At 40.9% G+C, this 16,286-nt stretch overlaps 1 protein-coding gene across 2 annotated transcripts in view; it reads right to left on the bottom strand.

Moving 5' to 3' along the window:
• The window catches only part of KLHDC1 (kelch domain containing 1), a 30,953-nt gene extending 18,615 nt beyond the window's left edge, over window positions 1–12,338 (bottom strand). For both annotated transcript variants that reach the window (XM_080618447.1, XM_080618448.1), the window contains exons 1-6: window positions 12,157–12,338; window positions 8,185–8,255; window positions 5,516–5,633; window positions 4,452–4,570; window positions 2,642–2,720; window positions 1,688–1,771 (exon numbers count right to left, since the gene is read on the bottom strand). In XM_080618447.1, the coding sequence (XP_080474573.1) occupies window positions 1,688–1,771; window positions 2,642–2,720; window positions 4,452–4,570; window positions 5,516–5,633; window positions 8,185–8,255; window positions 12,157–12,258 (573 nt within the window). In that variant the 5' untranslated portion in view covers window positions 12,259–12,338. The remainder of the gene's footprint in view (window positions 1–1,687; window positions 1,772–2,641; window positions 2,721–4,451; window positions 4,571–5,515; window positions 5,634–8,184; window positions 8,256–12,156) is intronic.
• Between the last annotated feature and the right edge of the window lie 3,948 nt (window positions 12,339–16,286).

The following is a 16,286-nucleotide window of genomic DNA, read 5'->3' as shown; positions in this document are numbered from 1 at the left end:
AATAACGAGCATATTAAACATGTGTCTTTATGCCAAAAGGAAAAATTGAAGGACTAACTAGCAATACAGCAAGTTTACTATCTCTCACCCCTTGCCTTCTGTAAGCCTGTAAAAATTGAATAGTGAGCCAAGGGAAACTAGATTTCAAGCCCACTATTGTTCTTTCAGTCTAAAATACTATCCTTCACACTGACCTTGCAGCTTTATGAAAAGGGGGAAGCAGCAGTATGGAAGAAATCTCATGGCAGACTTTAATCTCTCATGTGGTCAACTGTCTGTTACCTGTGATACCTTATCCATGTTGCAGATTAATTACATACAGAATGAGGCATCCAAATGGCTTTGTATGAAAACAGTTCAGACAGATGGGGTTTGTTAACCTCAGTTCGGCACTGTTAAAACCATTCATTTGTTTCTACCACAAGCTCCCCAAAGACCTTTGCTTCATTCCAGAAGCCTTGGCTAGATGTGAGGCAGGATGAATACAGAGCCTATAAAGATACCCAAAGTTGGTATAATCATAATCCATTTCTTCAGAACCTGAGCTTGCTTTATGAAGAGCTACACCATCTCCACACCTTGTTCCTCAGCCCCACTCCAGTATTCCTACTAAACATTTTCCTGGAGTATTCCAGTTCCTTGTCTTTCCAATAATGGACTGCTGACAGTAATTTTATATTCCCAACAGTTGTCTTAAAGTTTGAATACAAAGCTTTATCTCAAAACTATCCACTAGATACAGACTACTGTATCATCCTCTAATGTGTCCAGATTTCTAATACCTTTTCTGAAGCTTACAACTAGGTTTTTTGCATCAGAACCACTTTACAGAAAAAAACCCCACATCTAATAACACCCTGTGGGGAAAAAAGAAATTCATACTAATTCTGAATTTTTCACATTGCAGAGGCATTGAGTGTCCCCCTGTTTCATGTTATAAGCCTGAGCAACACTAAGCATGTTCAAATTACTTTTCATAGAATCATAGAATAGTTAGGGTTGGAAAGGACCTTAAGATCATCTCGTTCTAACCCCCTGCCATGGGCAGGGACACCTCCCACTAAACCACGTCACTCAAGGCTCTGTCCAACCTGGCCTTGAGCACCACCAGGGATGGAGCATTCACAACTTCCCTGGGCAACCCATTCCAGTGCCTCTCCACCCTCTCAGTAAAGAATTTCTTCCTTACATCCAATCTAAACTTCCCCTGTTTAAGTTTGAACCCGTTACCCCTTGTCCTATCACTACAGTCCCTAATGAAGAGTCCCTCCCCAGCATCCTTGTAGGCCCCCTTCAGATACAGGAAGGCTGCTATGAGGTCTCCATGCAGCCTTCTCTTCTCCAGGCTGAACAGCCCCAACTTTCTCAGCCTATCTTCATACAGGAGGTGCTCCAGTCCCCTGATAATCCTCGTGGCCCTCCTCTGGACTTGTTCCAACAGTTCCATCTCCTTTTTATGTTGAGGACACCAGAACTGCACACAATACTCCAAGTGAGGTCTCACGAGAGCAGAGTAGAGGGGCAGGATCACCTCCTTCGACCTGCTGGTCACGCTCCTTTTGATGCAGCCGAGGATACAGTTGGCTTTCTGGGCTGCTTTTCCCCAACATCAACTTCTAGAGCACAGTAACTATTGAAAATGCAGTAAAATCACAACTGTGTCAAAAGACCAGACAAACACACTCACTCTAATTGCTGGTTGAGACCAAGTTTGTGTGGTTGTATCAAAAACATGAACATCATTGTGCCATCCCCAGAATATCTGTCCTTCCTAAAAAAAAAAAAAAAAGTTCAAAAATTAAAAATAAGTGTATTTTATTTTAAAATCTTTGTGCTTATTGGATACAGACCCAGTAGTGATCCATCAAACAGAAAATGCACAATTTTATTAAAAGAAATATGTTAAAATTTTTCATAATGATGCAGCTGCTCAAGTCTAGCTGAAGTACAACAGTAACAGCATTCAGGAATTTTAGGGCTGATGACAAATGGGCTTTTGGCACCAACATAATGCACTGCAGAAGACAAATCTACCTTCCAATTTTGTGTGTAGCATACTAAGAAATAAATAATTGTACAAAGTAATACATTTCTCTAAGTCAGTATTTAACATTTGATGTAAGGATCTATACTCCCCTGAATGCGTATCTTTTTCTTATTCATTCCTGTCACTAAATACTGTATTCAGTCTCCTTTCTATTAACTGTAAGAAATCTTTTTAGGAAACTAGCTAATTCAGACATCTCAAAGTATTGGCATTTACGCTGGATAACAAATTAAAACAACTTAACTGAAAGTATTCATCAGTTAGACATGTGAACCTGTACATTCCCTACTGTTACTTCAAGGAAATGAATTCTAACATTTTCTGGGAGTTCTGTGTTTAAAATATATCTTCAGAATTAAAATACTGCCTTTGATTCTGCTTTGAGAGCATTTTGTTTCACTGAACTCAAAGCTTAGCACTGGCTACTTGGAATACAACAAATAGCCACCGCTCCCAACATAGCATAGCCGAAATTTCAAATCTGAAGTAGAAGCTTCTTAATTTGCATTTCTGCTACAAATAAAAAAATCAGTCAGATTTTCATACTTACAATCAAAAAGCACAAAGCACTCTGAATTGTGACAACTCTCTTACCCAAAAAGCATCATGGACATCAAAACAATCACTCAGTTCATTATGCTTCCTACAGCCATAGCCACCAAAATATATTAGCCTAAAAGGACAACAATAAAATAATGTTCAGTTGGCTGCTTTGTAAATAACACTTGAACGAATAAACTGCAACAATTTATTCCAAATTTTGATTTACCTACTGTACTATTAATAATATAAACAACTTAAAATATTTCATATTGCACCTAATTACATAGCAATCCTTACTGAGATGAAGGTAACAGCTACACTCCTCAACAAGCCCGACAGAAATCCACATAAGCTACGAAGGAGACTTAAGATACCCAAGAGTCCCTATTCTCTATTCCTTCATCAACAAACTTATTACAGTCACATTTTCAGTCCCAAGTCTCCAACTGACACATAACACACAGGACTGTGAAATGCCTAAGCTTTTGCTAGAATTCCTGCCCTTTTCTGTTGAAATTCCTGTGCTCCTGCTGCCTTTGTTAGCCTTCTGTATACATCTTTTCACAACAAATGTTCCCAAGGTTCTGCCCACAGACTGCCTATGACCCACAAAGTCTTTCTATAATGTATAAAGAGATTCTTTCAACTAAGCACTACTGAACATATTGCATTGCAAGTACTGTTACACACCTCCCAGCCTAATATTCCACCCATGAAATGGCCATCCATAAGTAATGGTTCCTAAAGTTTTAACTTCAACATTTGAGGATATTTGGTATAGTTGCTAGTGATCTTGGGAGAAGGCAATTTAGGAAATGCTGGGGTGGTGAAGGTCATTCCAGACTGACATTCCTGGGGAAACAGAGTTACTGAAAGCATTGTGCAATACACCAAGACATCCTGATCTGCAAACTCACATCTTGTGAAATTTTAATGTATACTTCTGAAAAGGTGCATATCTTGTCCCCAAATACTGTTGTTAAATGAAAAGGTTACACTCTGCCACCTAAAATAGGCTATTTTCTCAGTATGCAGATTACATGATACTCTGAATAGATTAATTACATTTTGAATAATCTCATATTAACAGCTAAGAAGTTGTTCAAACATATATAATTTCATACATCTTGCAGTTAAATTTGAATTACAAACCCAAGACAGAGTACTGAGAGGCATTATACAGTTTATGCAAAACCTCTTTAGATGTGGATTCCAGAAACAGATAAATAATTTACATTTTATAGTGTTCACTGTATATCATACTCTTGTTTACAATAACTTTTATAATAAATCACTGACATGTCACTTGTAACCACATAAACATAATCTGAATATTTATTTTCAGCTATGTATTTATCCTCAATACACTCTGTAACTTTTACAACACAAATATCTAAGCTGACTTGGTTCTTATAAAATAATTACTGAAATGGCTTTGCAGCTGTCAGCATCTGTAGGCTATTAAAACCTTTGAAAATGTACTAAATATATTATTGCAGGTAATAATATAATGCTTACATAATGGAACAAAAACCAACATCCTTTTTATAATGATTTTTTAACATGTTAAAATTAAACCCAGAAGTAATAGATGCATACTGGTTTTTATCGGGAGTTTCAAAGCATCACACAAACTCTTACTAAATTTCCCAAGCCTCTCCTAAAGTGGGTTTATACTTACCATTAATTCAGCTCACATATGAGAAAACTCTGGTAGAAAGTTGTTAGGAGAGTTACATAAAATCCCACAACAAGTCAAGCTAAGAATTGAGAGTTTCATGAATCCCAAACCTGCGTGCTCTTCACTTTATAGTACCTCCTCTCTGGAATTAACACATATTAAATATTCTTAATGTGTTACCTGTCCTTATACACCCAGCAGGAAAGCTTGTCACGTGGTGTAGGAGGTTGACCTTTAAAATTTGTAATTTTTTTCCACCTATAGGTTCCATTTTTTGTTCGCAAATTAACATAATAAAGCTTAAAAGAAAAAAATTACAATATTTTCAGTATAAATGATGTTGAAAAATCCAGCACAAATCACCAACAAAAAGAACAACCCAATACCCCCAGATACACTCATTCCTTTGAAAACAAAAACCAAAACAAAAGGAACTGACAGTGAAGTTTACAGTATGTAGCAACATACAGGAAGAGTCCAATACATCACAAGAATACAGTTGAAGTGTCAAAATCAGCAGCAAGTTTCCTTGCCTTCACTCAGCCAGTAATATCCTGCTCCTTCCAGAGTCAGCTGAAGCCTTGCAAAATACTTCTGCAAGACAAATAGCTCTCAATTCAATTCTACTGGCAGAACTGTTAGTAGTTCCACCTAACCTAACCAGGTAACTGTGCAAAAATCAGCAAGGCCTGTGAACTGGGTACTGAACTGAGATCTGGTTACAGGCTCTACTTTAGTTATTTTCTCGTCAAGACTGAACTCTGACTTCATTTACACTAAATGATAAAACAGCTCATTTCATCTACTTTGTTACACCAGTCTTCAGTTACAAGGAAAACTGGTAGCTCTATTTTAACTTTATTACCTGAATAAATAAGAAAGGTAATCACTATCAAACAGCAAAAAGAAAAGTGATATTCTAAGATCAATTTCGACTGCCAACATATTAAAAAAAATAAAAACTAAATTGGAAAGCACTGTCAGTTTTCAGAAATAAATACCTAAAGTTTCACATAATGGGTCTTACTCTGAAGCTATGATTCAGTGAAAAATATGAGTTGAACCTTAATACAAAAACTAAAGGATTTTTGTCAGTTTAAAAGTATCCGTTTTCTACAAAAATAAAGCTTTTCATTAAATTTCTCCTTAATTCAAATGTAAAGTACACCATACAAAACACCAGTAAAGTCAGCATCATTATTCATTCAAATACAGTCTGAAATGTAAAGAAAATAATACAATACCCGATTACTGTATCCTTTATCATCAAATCCACCAAATATGTACAGCTTCCCATTAATGCTTGCCCCACAGCTTCCTGACATGGAAGTGGGTAACTCTCCTTCCATTAGGTGCATTGTCCTGCAATTTAGCACATACATTAAGCCTTACAGTGCTGCTTTCACATCTGTTACAGTTAACAAACCTAAACCAGGTGTATTAATGATTTTTAGACTTAAAGGTAAAACTTTTGGGCATAACTAGCACTAGAAACTACAGCAAATACATGAAGTCAGCCTTCTGTGGTTTAAGAAGACTTCCATGTGAATACTCTCCATACATTTATGAAGCATCTCAATTTTTCTGAAGCTGAATGCTTTAAAAAGAGCATTCATAGAGCTGAAACATAAATTATTCAAAACCTGGAATTACTATTAACTCCAAAAATTCCTGAAATGATAACATGGTATTGTTGTTATTTTACAAGTGGAAAACTGATGCAGAAGTAGAAATAAAGGTCAGAAATACTCCCTAATTTTCATACCCCACTCGTAAACCTGCATTTTCCACTGCACTGTAAAATCTTCAATAATGCCAGTTTTAGCAGTAAGTTCTCTATTCTGCAGTAGCAACAGCAGTTCCTAACCTTTTCCTTGCTAGTTTCAAGTTACAAACCAGTAACTTCCTATGATGTAAATTGTAACATCACACATCTCAAGCACTACGCAACTATCTGATTAAACTCAATTCCTTCTGGACTCACGAGGCTGAGCATCAGGCCAAGACTGCGCTTAGAATCATCACTCCACACTGAAAACAGCTTTCGCAGGATCTCAAATTTCTACAGAAGGTAGAGTACCTGCATTGCTCTCTCACACCTACATGCACAGAAGACATGATTTGTTTCAGATTTCCACTTTGTCGCCACACCTTCAGCCTCTGTAGATTTAGCAGCCAAATCCCAGTCTCTGTGCTGGCACTCCAATTCCTTGCCCCAGCTTTTGCACCATGGGTTTTGGTTGAAGCTTCCTTTCCCTGCCATTCCCATGAATTTTTCTCAGCTCTCCACTTGATATGACCCTGTGCCCTCCATCCAAGTCCTTGACCCAGCCTCCCTCCTCAGTCACTGTCTCCCACCTTCAAAGCCTGATTCCACTTTTTCTTCTCTCTGCCAGCTGTTATCACATCTGTTGACTCAGTCAAATCCATTCATTCCCTTCTTCCAGTACATCTGCGCCTAGATCAGATGCCTTCATTATCTATTACTGGTAGCTAAACAGAAGAAAAGGATTCCTACAGCTTTGAGTTCTGATGGTTGACCTCACCCCAACCTAAAAGAACTGGAGGCAACTATCAAAAGGAAAAGCTTCTTATGCACTAAATCACCAGCTGTGAACAGCGCACATGTAACCTGTCCCTACCGAAAACAGCGATCACTAGCGGCTGCTCAGAGCACAGCTCCCAATACTTTCGTTCTGGCACCGGCAGTGCCACAGGCTGGCTCTCCTTCCCCTTCTCTGCTCTCTCTCTCTCATTCCTGCTTCTTTCCATGTCATACTGTGCACTCAACTGTATGTGTACAACTGTTTGTGCTGCAAACAGAACGAGATCAAGAACAGATCCCGGTTAAAAGTAACCCTAGAATAACAAAAGTTAAATTTAACTCAGATCACTTTCCTGATCCAATTTCCCGTGTGACCACATAAAGAGGTGTACCAGTACCATGGGTCCAGGGACACCACGGGTGAAAACCAAGAGAGTGTGAGGTTGCTTTTGCCAACTCTTTCACCAAAAGAAACAGGCAGCAAACTGCAGTCTCACCGAGGGTACAATGTTAAAAATGAAAAAGACTTGCTAGAACTTCACAGCTAACCATGTGCAAACTGTTGTTTTCAAAATCAGCGACTTCACCACACAGATGTGGAACTTCCTACATACTGTGAGACACCCTCCTGATCTAGCTGTCCTCTCTATTTTCCTCCAAATTGTTGCTTTGAATATGAGTACGCAAGAAATACATAAACAGTGGGAGACCAGAAATACAGCTGGCAGAAAACACATTTAAGCCCAGATGGATACTACTTTACCAGACTGAATGCAATTATTGTAATAGAAAACACTGGAAAACTTTAAAAAGAGGTATTGTTCTCTCTCCCCACATATGATATGTAAACATAAAATAAATAAAAAGCAAACGTAAAATGAAATGTGAGGATAAATGGATCACGATGTGCAAGGTCTGGTTAGTTGTACGTTATTTATGCAAATATACTCAGAACACAAGAAATAAAAAATATGCAATTGTAAATAGGTTGAGAACCCAAATAGCCAGTGTTTAACTATTCCTTTTAACATAAAGGTTAATGCATGGAGAACTAAGCCAAAATAAATGGCTGAATAAAATGCATCTGTTTTAACATCAGAGCCTTAAGCCAACAATTTCAAATGTTCCGTTGGAAAAAAAAAACCAACAAAACCCTGAACAATTATACTTAATGAATTAATGTGTTTCCTAGAGTTAATTTACAAGTACATATGTCTGTTCTTCAGTCTTTACATTAAACATCTTCTGTTTAAGCTCCAGGGAAGAGGACAAATAACTCACGTACCTGAATTCTCTTCACTGCAGCTAATTGTAATCTATGCAAAGATTAACCTTATATTTTATTTAAATGCATAGGATTCAACTCACCATAACCCACTATCTATTTCATAGATCCAGAGCTCATCATTAGGCAAATAAACTTCATTTTCTTCAATTGACTAAAACAGAAAAAACAAATTGCAAATGTTAAATATATGATGCATTATACACCATACATTTTAAAATTAAATACCAAATCACGCTACTTAGCAACACAGAATAATCTTAAGGAGATAATCTTCCAGAGCATAAGTCATACCCCAGCATTATTGCTCTGATCATTACAATTTTAAGCAGGCAGCTCAACAATGCTAATACTTTAATTTTATGCTAGAAGTTTAAAAAAGTTGCTTTTCACTTTTTGAAGCTAATAAAAATACTGCATTAGACATTTCCTGGTGTTACTGAGCTTTGCTGATTGTTAATAGTATCTTTATTCACTCAGTTTATGGCATAAAGATTATAAAAAATGTAAGTTTCATGTTTCAGAGGTAGTGAGAGAAGCATTTCAAAAAGCAATGGGAATAAAGTAACCAATTTGTATAAATAAGAAACTAGCACAGGTGAACAATTAAGTCATTATAAAACATACAAGTGCTACTAAAAAGTAGCACAACAGTACTATAACATGACCATAAATTAAAAAATAAAAAAAACCCAACAAAGAAACCCCAAACCTTGAGTGTCCAAGATACTTCCCTACTCTATTAAAATGCTGTTTCTAAAGGAAGCATTTTATCAGTCACTGATGTGATCATTCTGAGCAAATTTTTCTGTACTCTTAGCCTTCACACCTCAAAATGCAAGAACATCAAAGCCAAGCATCAAAGTAATAATGCTGTTCTTCACATGAAGGATTTTTTTTCCTTATTCCACAACCCCTCTATCTTTTACAGAAACTGAGACTTCGCTCTGGTTTTAAAATGGGTAAAGAACCCAACAACTAAATAGAATGTTAGAAATAAGGAACTTAATTCCTCAGGCCTACTCTTTAAAGGCACAGATTTACAAACTTAAGGTTTTGCCAAGAAAGATGTGTAACAACATAAATCAGACCAGATATAAAGCTTCTGAAATTAAAACACATTATATTTTGTTTAGCAAGACACTTTTAATTAGGAGGCAATTCTTGGCATAATGGAAATATATAGAGAAAAGTGTAACTGAAATGCTCTCCCTTCAGTTACTTGCAGCAACTGAAGGAAGGAACTTGAAAGAACAAAATTACAAATATAAAAGAGTTTAACCTATGCCATAACACGAAGGAGCAAATTAATTCCTCTGTGGAAAAAAGATATATGAAGACTCCCAAACAGAAGCCATATAAGAAAGAAAAATAATTTGGGAAGTAATGATGAAGAATAATAATAAACAGGAGAATGAAGCACAAAATAATGCAGTGGCAGAACTCAGGCTGAGTAATAATGACACCATTAATTACTGTCTTAGCATTAGAAAGAAATGGAAGACTGGGAGGCAATATGAAGCCACAGTCAGTAAATGAAAAAACCCAACAAACCAAACCAAAAAAGCCCACAGCAAAATTACATTAATGTGAGGAAAGTAAGTTAAATACAAAACTGAAATGTCATTATTAACAATTTTGTTACTGATATTGATTACTTGCCTTTAAATGATACTTTATTATTACCATCTCAGTTTGAAAGGTGCCAACCAGGTACATACACACTATGTTTGATACAGTTCATCCTGCTAGGTACCTTTCATAAGGTAGGCTCTGTTGTCACACACAGCCTGCAGCTTTTACAAAGTGCAGAGGTTTATGTAATTTTAGATACGTGAGTGGTCTAAGGTCAAGCATTTGCTACAGAACCAGCAGCGAGCAAATACAGTGATGCCAAAAATAAATTAGCTGAGCAGCAGTTCACCATCAACACGTAAAATGTAAAATTATTTACTTGTGTAAAGTGCTGCTTAAAGAGTAACGATTTTCATAATACTCTCCACAAATAATATGTTAAGCTACTAAAAATGTTTGGAAAGTTTATCTGCTAAACTTAACACACATTGTTTTGACTGTGCCATGGATACAGGATCCTTTATTAGGAAACCTTTGAAAACGTGCTAGCCAGTCCACTCTGAGTTTCTAAAGACTAAAGCATAGACAACTACCAACTATTACCAGTGATTTAGGCTGCACAGTTATAGAGAGTAGAATGGAGTTTAAGGCCAGAAAAGGACACTGAATCTTCCTGTACATCACAATTACTCACGTTATTTAAATATATTCTTATTCTAAAGGTAGTTAACTTATTGACCCTACAAAACATGTATTCAAATTCTTACATGACTAGCAGTCACAAGAAACACTACCTACCAAAGACCCCCAAAGGAAGAAAAGCTGTGAGAACAGTTTATGGGCTCCTGAAGGTTCCTTAATTTTATTACAATTTGGCATTGGGCAAGCCTAGCCATCCAATAGGCAGAAGAAAGCACGCCAGGGTAATGCAGCCTGCAAACCTCTACCGTCCTGCTTCCCCCCACCGCTGAGGGCTTATATTTCCATATTCAGTGTCTGCTTGTATTTTCAGTATTTCAGTAGCCACTGTCAGCATAACCCTTTAAAGGTCAAATGCATAGAATTTAGGAGCAGAGCAACTTAAATTCCATGAGCTGCCCACCTCTCCCCCACCTTTGAAGTCCAACTTTTTTAGTTATATATGTATAGATAAATTCACAAAAACCAAACTAAACAAAACACCAAAAAAAGCACAAAAAACAAAACCAACAAAAAAACCCACAACAAACCAAAACCAAATAAAAAAAAACCCATAAAACAAAACAAAACCAACAACAAAATTCCAGCTTCCAGGAAGCAAACTATGACATGCTTCAGGAAATGACAACTAATACCTGAGAGCCCTAGAAACATCCTTCCCTTTACTACAGCACACACTCGTAACATATAATGCATTTTCAAATCTAAATCCAGGAGTCCCCGAACAGAATTGTTTGCTTGACTATAAAAGGACAAACTTTGCACATTGGAAAGTTTACCTTAACCCATGAAAAATACAGATAGAAGAATATAGAATATGTTAACAGAAACACATTACACTGACCAAAACCAGGAGTAATACTAAGCACGGTACTTTCACATTTTAGGGCCAATGTGCAGAGACACTGGGTAAAACAAACTGGCTGTGGTTAATGTAGTATCACTCACAGCTCTCTTTTGGTCTGAATTCATCCAGAGGTAAGATTTCAAAGGATTTACTCATGCCAGAACTAGAACTGATCTTTCAATGCAAAAAAACCCAATGTGTTTTTAGTCTGCCACAGGCTTATTTTTGAAGTGACAGAACTGTTTTCCGAAGGAAGAGAACACACTGTACGTAACATACAACTACTAATAGGTAAAAAATGCAGGGGTTCCGGAACAAGAACAGGAATTACACACTGGAAAAAAAAGCCGCAAATTATAACCGTCACCCCAGAGAGGAAGGGAGATGAGAGAAGCGTCCCCGGAGTACAAAGGAACCGCACGTTTGTAAGAAAGGCGAAACAAACCGGCTCCACCAGCCATTCCCCAATACATGCTCCATGACGGAGGCAGTTGAAAACGGAGGAGACAGCTATAGGGACTTAAAAAAGGGAACAAGAAAATGGTGGGGCGGAGCACACAGAGGAACCCCCTTCCCTCGCACCCTTCTCCTCAGAGAAGCCACTGTCGCCTCACGCCCCCCAGTCGCCATTTAAAACGCCCGCCCCTACGGGGCGCGCTGCCCCTACAACTAATCAGCGCCCGCGGTGAGATAAACAGTGCTCCGCTCGCAGCGTGCTGGGGGGCTACATCGGCTAAAGGGGCGACTCGAGGGCAAGGCAGCCTGGCGCTGAGGAGTTCTCTCCGCTCCACTTCCCTCCCGGGTCTCCTCCACCCAGTTCCCCCTGTACGGCGGCGCACCGCCCCACCGTGCGCCTTCTCGCTTCCCTCCCTCAACTTTCCTCCGCCACTCGTCCTCACCCCCAGCGCCCTGCGGCCGCCGCCTCCCACCTTACCACGTATCCCCCCCACACATAGAGAAAGTTCCCGTCCACCACGGCGCAGTGGCCGCTCCGCTCCTCAGCTACTCGGAACTGTTCCGCGGAGTCTGCCGCCATCTTAGGAGGAAGAAGCGGAGGAAGCAGCAGCTCGCGTTCGCGTCCCACCACCGCCTCCTCGGGGAGAGGCTGCAGCTCCCCGCCGGTCGCTCCCCTCAGGCGGACAGGAAGCGAGGAGGGTTCAAAGTGTGGGGCGTCACCCTCCCCTCAGCGCAGGGGTTATGGCGGCCTCCCCTCAGTCCCGCCACGGCCGCCTGCGGAGCTGGCAGGCGAGGGCTGGAGGCGGGCGCCGTGCCTCCTGGCGGTGCGCGCGGGCCGCGGCCTTCGCGCTGCCCCCGGCTCCCTTGGCGCTGCAGCCGGGGCACGCCGCTAACTCAGATATGTGGAGGTACTTCACTAGGTTTGCCCTTGCACAGCTCCTGGAAGGGGCCCTGGCAGTGTGGGTACAGACTCGCGCCGTTTGCCCAGTGAGACGTGCAGGACGACTGCGTGAAGGCTTAATAAACCATGCAGAAGCCTGTGAACAAAGTATGAGGAGGGAATGAGCACCAAGAACACAATCCATAAACACAAATCCAGTGCAAGAATGGAAAGAAGTGTTGGGTCGCATCATGGGAGGTAATTTAAGACAGCCATAACAGAACTCCATCTCTCCAAAGGTGAGGCAAGTTATGCTCCTGCCAGAAACAGCAACTATAAAATAGCAGCTGCTGTTAATTACAGTTGTATAGGAGTTCAAACTGTTCACCCTGGAGAGTTGATGCCGTGAGGGCTGTCCTCTAACCTGCAGCCTGGAAGCAGACTAAGCAAGAATCTACATGCTGTGGCATGGTGGAATACTTGAGAATACCAAAGGTGCTGTGCAGAACCTGTGTACTGGGGCCAGTGCTGAACTAGAGATAACTAACAGGATAAAGCTGATGTTGGGATCTCCATGAGTCACTTCCCATCATATCCCAAGCTACACATTTTTCATTATTTGAGGGATCTCTGCTCCCTGTTATTCCCACCACTATATAGTCTTCCCTATAGATTAGCCTGCTCTTAAACAGCAGGCTGGGAAAAGCAAGACCCTCTTATGCTGCCAGCTCTTACACTGTTAGATCAACAACCCAGTGAGTTCCAGCTGACCTGGAACCAGCTGGAATGAATGAAAATCAAAAAAAATCAGGTACGGCTCTTGAGAACAGTAGAGCATGTGAGAAATGAGCACTTTAGCATCTTGTAAAAGAACACTGAAAAGTAACTGTAAAGACCCAGGGAATTACAGACCAGTCAGTCTCAGCTCTGTGCCTGGCAAAATCTTGGAGGAGATTCTCCTGGAAGGCATGCTAAGGCACATGAAAAACAACAAGGTGCTTGGTGGCAGCCAGCATGGCTTCACTAAGGGGAAATCCTGCCTGACCAATTTGGTGGCCTTCTATGATGGGGCTACAGAACGGATGGACAGGGGTAGAGCAGTTGATGTCATCTACCTGGACTTGGGCAAAGCGTTCAACACTGTCCCACACGACATCCTTGTCTCTAAATTGGAGAGACATCAATTTGATGGGTGGACCACTCAGTGGATAAAGAACTGGCTGGATGGCCGCATGGAAAGAGTTGTGGTCAATGGCTCGATGTCCGGCTGGAGACCAGTAACGAGTGGTGTCCCTCAGGGATCGGTGTTGGGACCAATCTTGTTCAACATCTTTGTCAGTGACATGGACAGTGGGATTGAGTGCGCCCTCAGCAAGTTTGCCGATGACACCAAGCTGTGTGGTTCAGTTGATGTGCTGGAGGGAGGGAATGCCATCCAGAGGGACCTCGACGTGCTTGTGAGGTGGGCTGATGCCCACCTTATGAAGTTTAACCATGCCAAGTGCAAAGTCCTACACCTGGGTGGGAGCACCAGGCACAGCTACAGGTTGGGCAGAGAAGAGATTCAGAGCTGCTCTGTGGAGAAGGACTTGGGGGTGTTGGTCGATGAGAAAATGAACATGAGCCGGCTTCAATGTGTGCTCGCAGCCCAGAAAGCCAACTGTATCCTGGGCTGCATCAAGAGGAGCGTGACCAGCAGGTCGAAGGAGGTGATCCTGCCCCTCTACTCTGCTCTCGTGAGACCTCACTTGGAGTATTGTGTGCAGTTCTGGTGTCCTCAACATAAAAAGGAGATGGAACTGTTGGAACAAGTCCAGAGGAGGGCCATGAGGATGATCAGGGGACTGGAGCACCTCCCGTATGAAGACAGGCTGAGAAAGTTGGGGCTGTTCAGCCTGGAGAAGAGAAGGCTGCATGGAGACCTCATAGCAGCCTTCCTGTATCTGAAGGGGGCCTACAAGGATGCTGGAGAGGGACTCTTCATCAGGGACTGCAGTGACAGGACAAGGGGTAACGGGTTCAAACTTAAACAGGGGAAGTTTAGATTGGATGTAAGGAAGAAATTCTTTACTGAGAGGGTGGAGAGGCACTGGAATGGGTTGCCCAGGGAAGTTGTGAATGCTCCATCCCTGGTGGTGCTCAAGGCCAGGTTGGACAGAGCCTTGAGTGACATGGTTTAGTGGGAGGTGTCCCTGCCCATGGCAGGGGCTTGGAACGAGATGATCTTAAGATCCTTTCCAACCCTAACTATTTTATGATTTTATGAGTTTCTTGTGACAGTGGGACATATACTTCCTCTGTTGGATCTAGGAGGGAAGACGTTGATTATTCCTGTCATATTAGAAGGAAGAAATGTAACGATGATGCATTGGGATGATGGTTAAAACACCGGAATAAGCATACGGAAGAGTTAAGAAAAATATGGGTAACAGGCAAATTCTATCTGTAAATCTACAGGTCAGATAGAGCTACAATGTGATGTCTTGGAAAGTAGCTTAGATGTGCAAAGTCAGTAGCCCATGTTTTTGCCAGTAAAGCAGTGTTGGCCAGGAAAAAGATATTTTTTTGTGCTTCGTGTAACAAAACAATTCTGTTGATTCACCTTTGGCATGAGATAGATGTGCTGTCTGATCATAAACCATGAGGCTGTCCAGGCTGGCTTTCTGTTCTCAAGCCACATGTGCTATGATGTCCAACAAAGCCACATCAGAGATGAAGAGCTGGGCACAGCTTCCAGAGCTCCAGACAGATGGCCCAGTGGAACAGAAGTCTACAGCTCATGCAGGAGTACTTTTATATCTCTGGTGGGAGGCTCCAGGCAACCTAGCAGAACCCCAAATACAGCAGGATGCAGTAGGAGTATGCTATATGTTCCTGGTTTGGTCATATCTTAAAATTAGTTGCTTTTTACATGAGGTATATTCCTTCTCCGGTGCACCTTCCTTCTTCAGGTGAGACATGAGTTAAATGTCAAAATCAGATTTTCTTGAAAGAAAAAAGTGGTAATCTTAGCACATATAAGAACTTACGTAAGGTGGGGGTTCCTAATTTGCACCTAGCTGCATGCCTGAGAGGAAAAATGTATCATATTTCCTGCCAAAATAGCTGAGACTTGTCAGATGGTGGCTTTTTGTCTAAAGAGAGTAGATACAGCTTCACCCACGAGCTTGCTCCCAGATGAGGAGTGATTATAAATTATGTAGTCAAGAATTGACTATAGAAAATAGCCTGACTTTTTTTATCCATCTTTATATCCCTGCAGTCTTTTGACTGAGGAAGTTTCAGAGTTGTTTTGTGGGCCTTCTGCGGAATAAAGCTGTATTTTGAGAGACAAGGCTCAGAGTGTTTGAATTAAATACCTTGCATTTTTTGTCTGGAGAGAAAGGAGCTGCTCCACAAGAGAGGAACTGTATGAGCCACAGGGTTATTGTGCTCTATACCTACTGGAAGGGGTCTCTATTAGACAGTGCTGACACAATGAGTAGTGATAAACTGAAGAACTGAGAGTTCACCCTAAACTTAATTCTTGGTCAACTGAAAAATGTCCTAGGAAGCTTAGCACCCAGGTGGGACAATTACTGTTGGCGTGTTAAGGGCCTAAAAGTGCACCCTTCTAGCTCAGAAAGAGCCCTACAGAACAGTAGTTAAAGGCAAGGCAGAGTTACAAATGAAATTGTACAAGCAAGCAACCAACAAACAGCAGGTTGTAACAGCCCCCGTCCAGGGCT

The sequence above is a fragment of the Psittacula echo genome (genome assembly GCF_963264785.1).
Source record: "Psittacula echo genome assembly, chromosome: 5".
Classification (NCBI taxonomy): domain Eukaryota; kingdom Metazoa; phylum Chordata; class Aves; order Psittaciformes; family Psittacidae; genus Psittacula; species Psittacula echo.
This window is presented reverse-complemented; position numbering and strand designations above follow the sequence as displayed.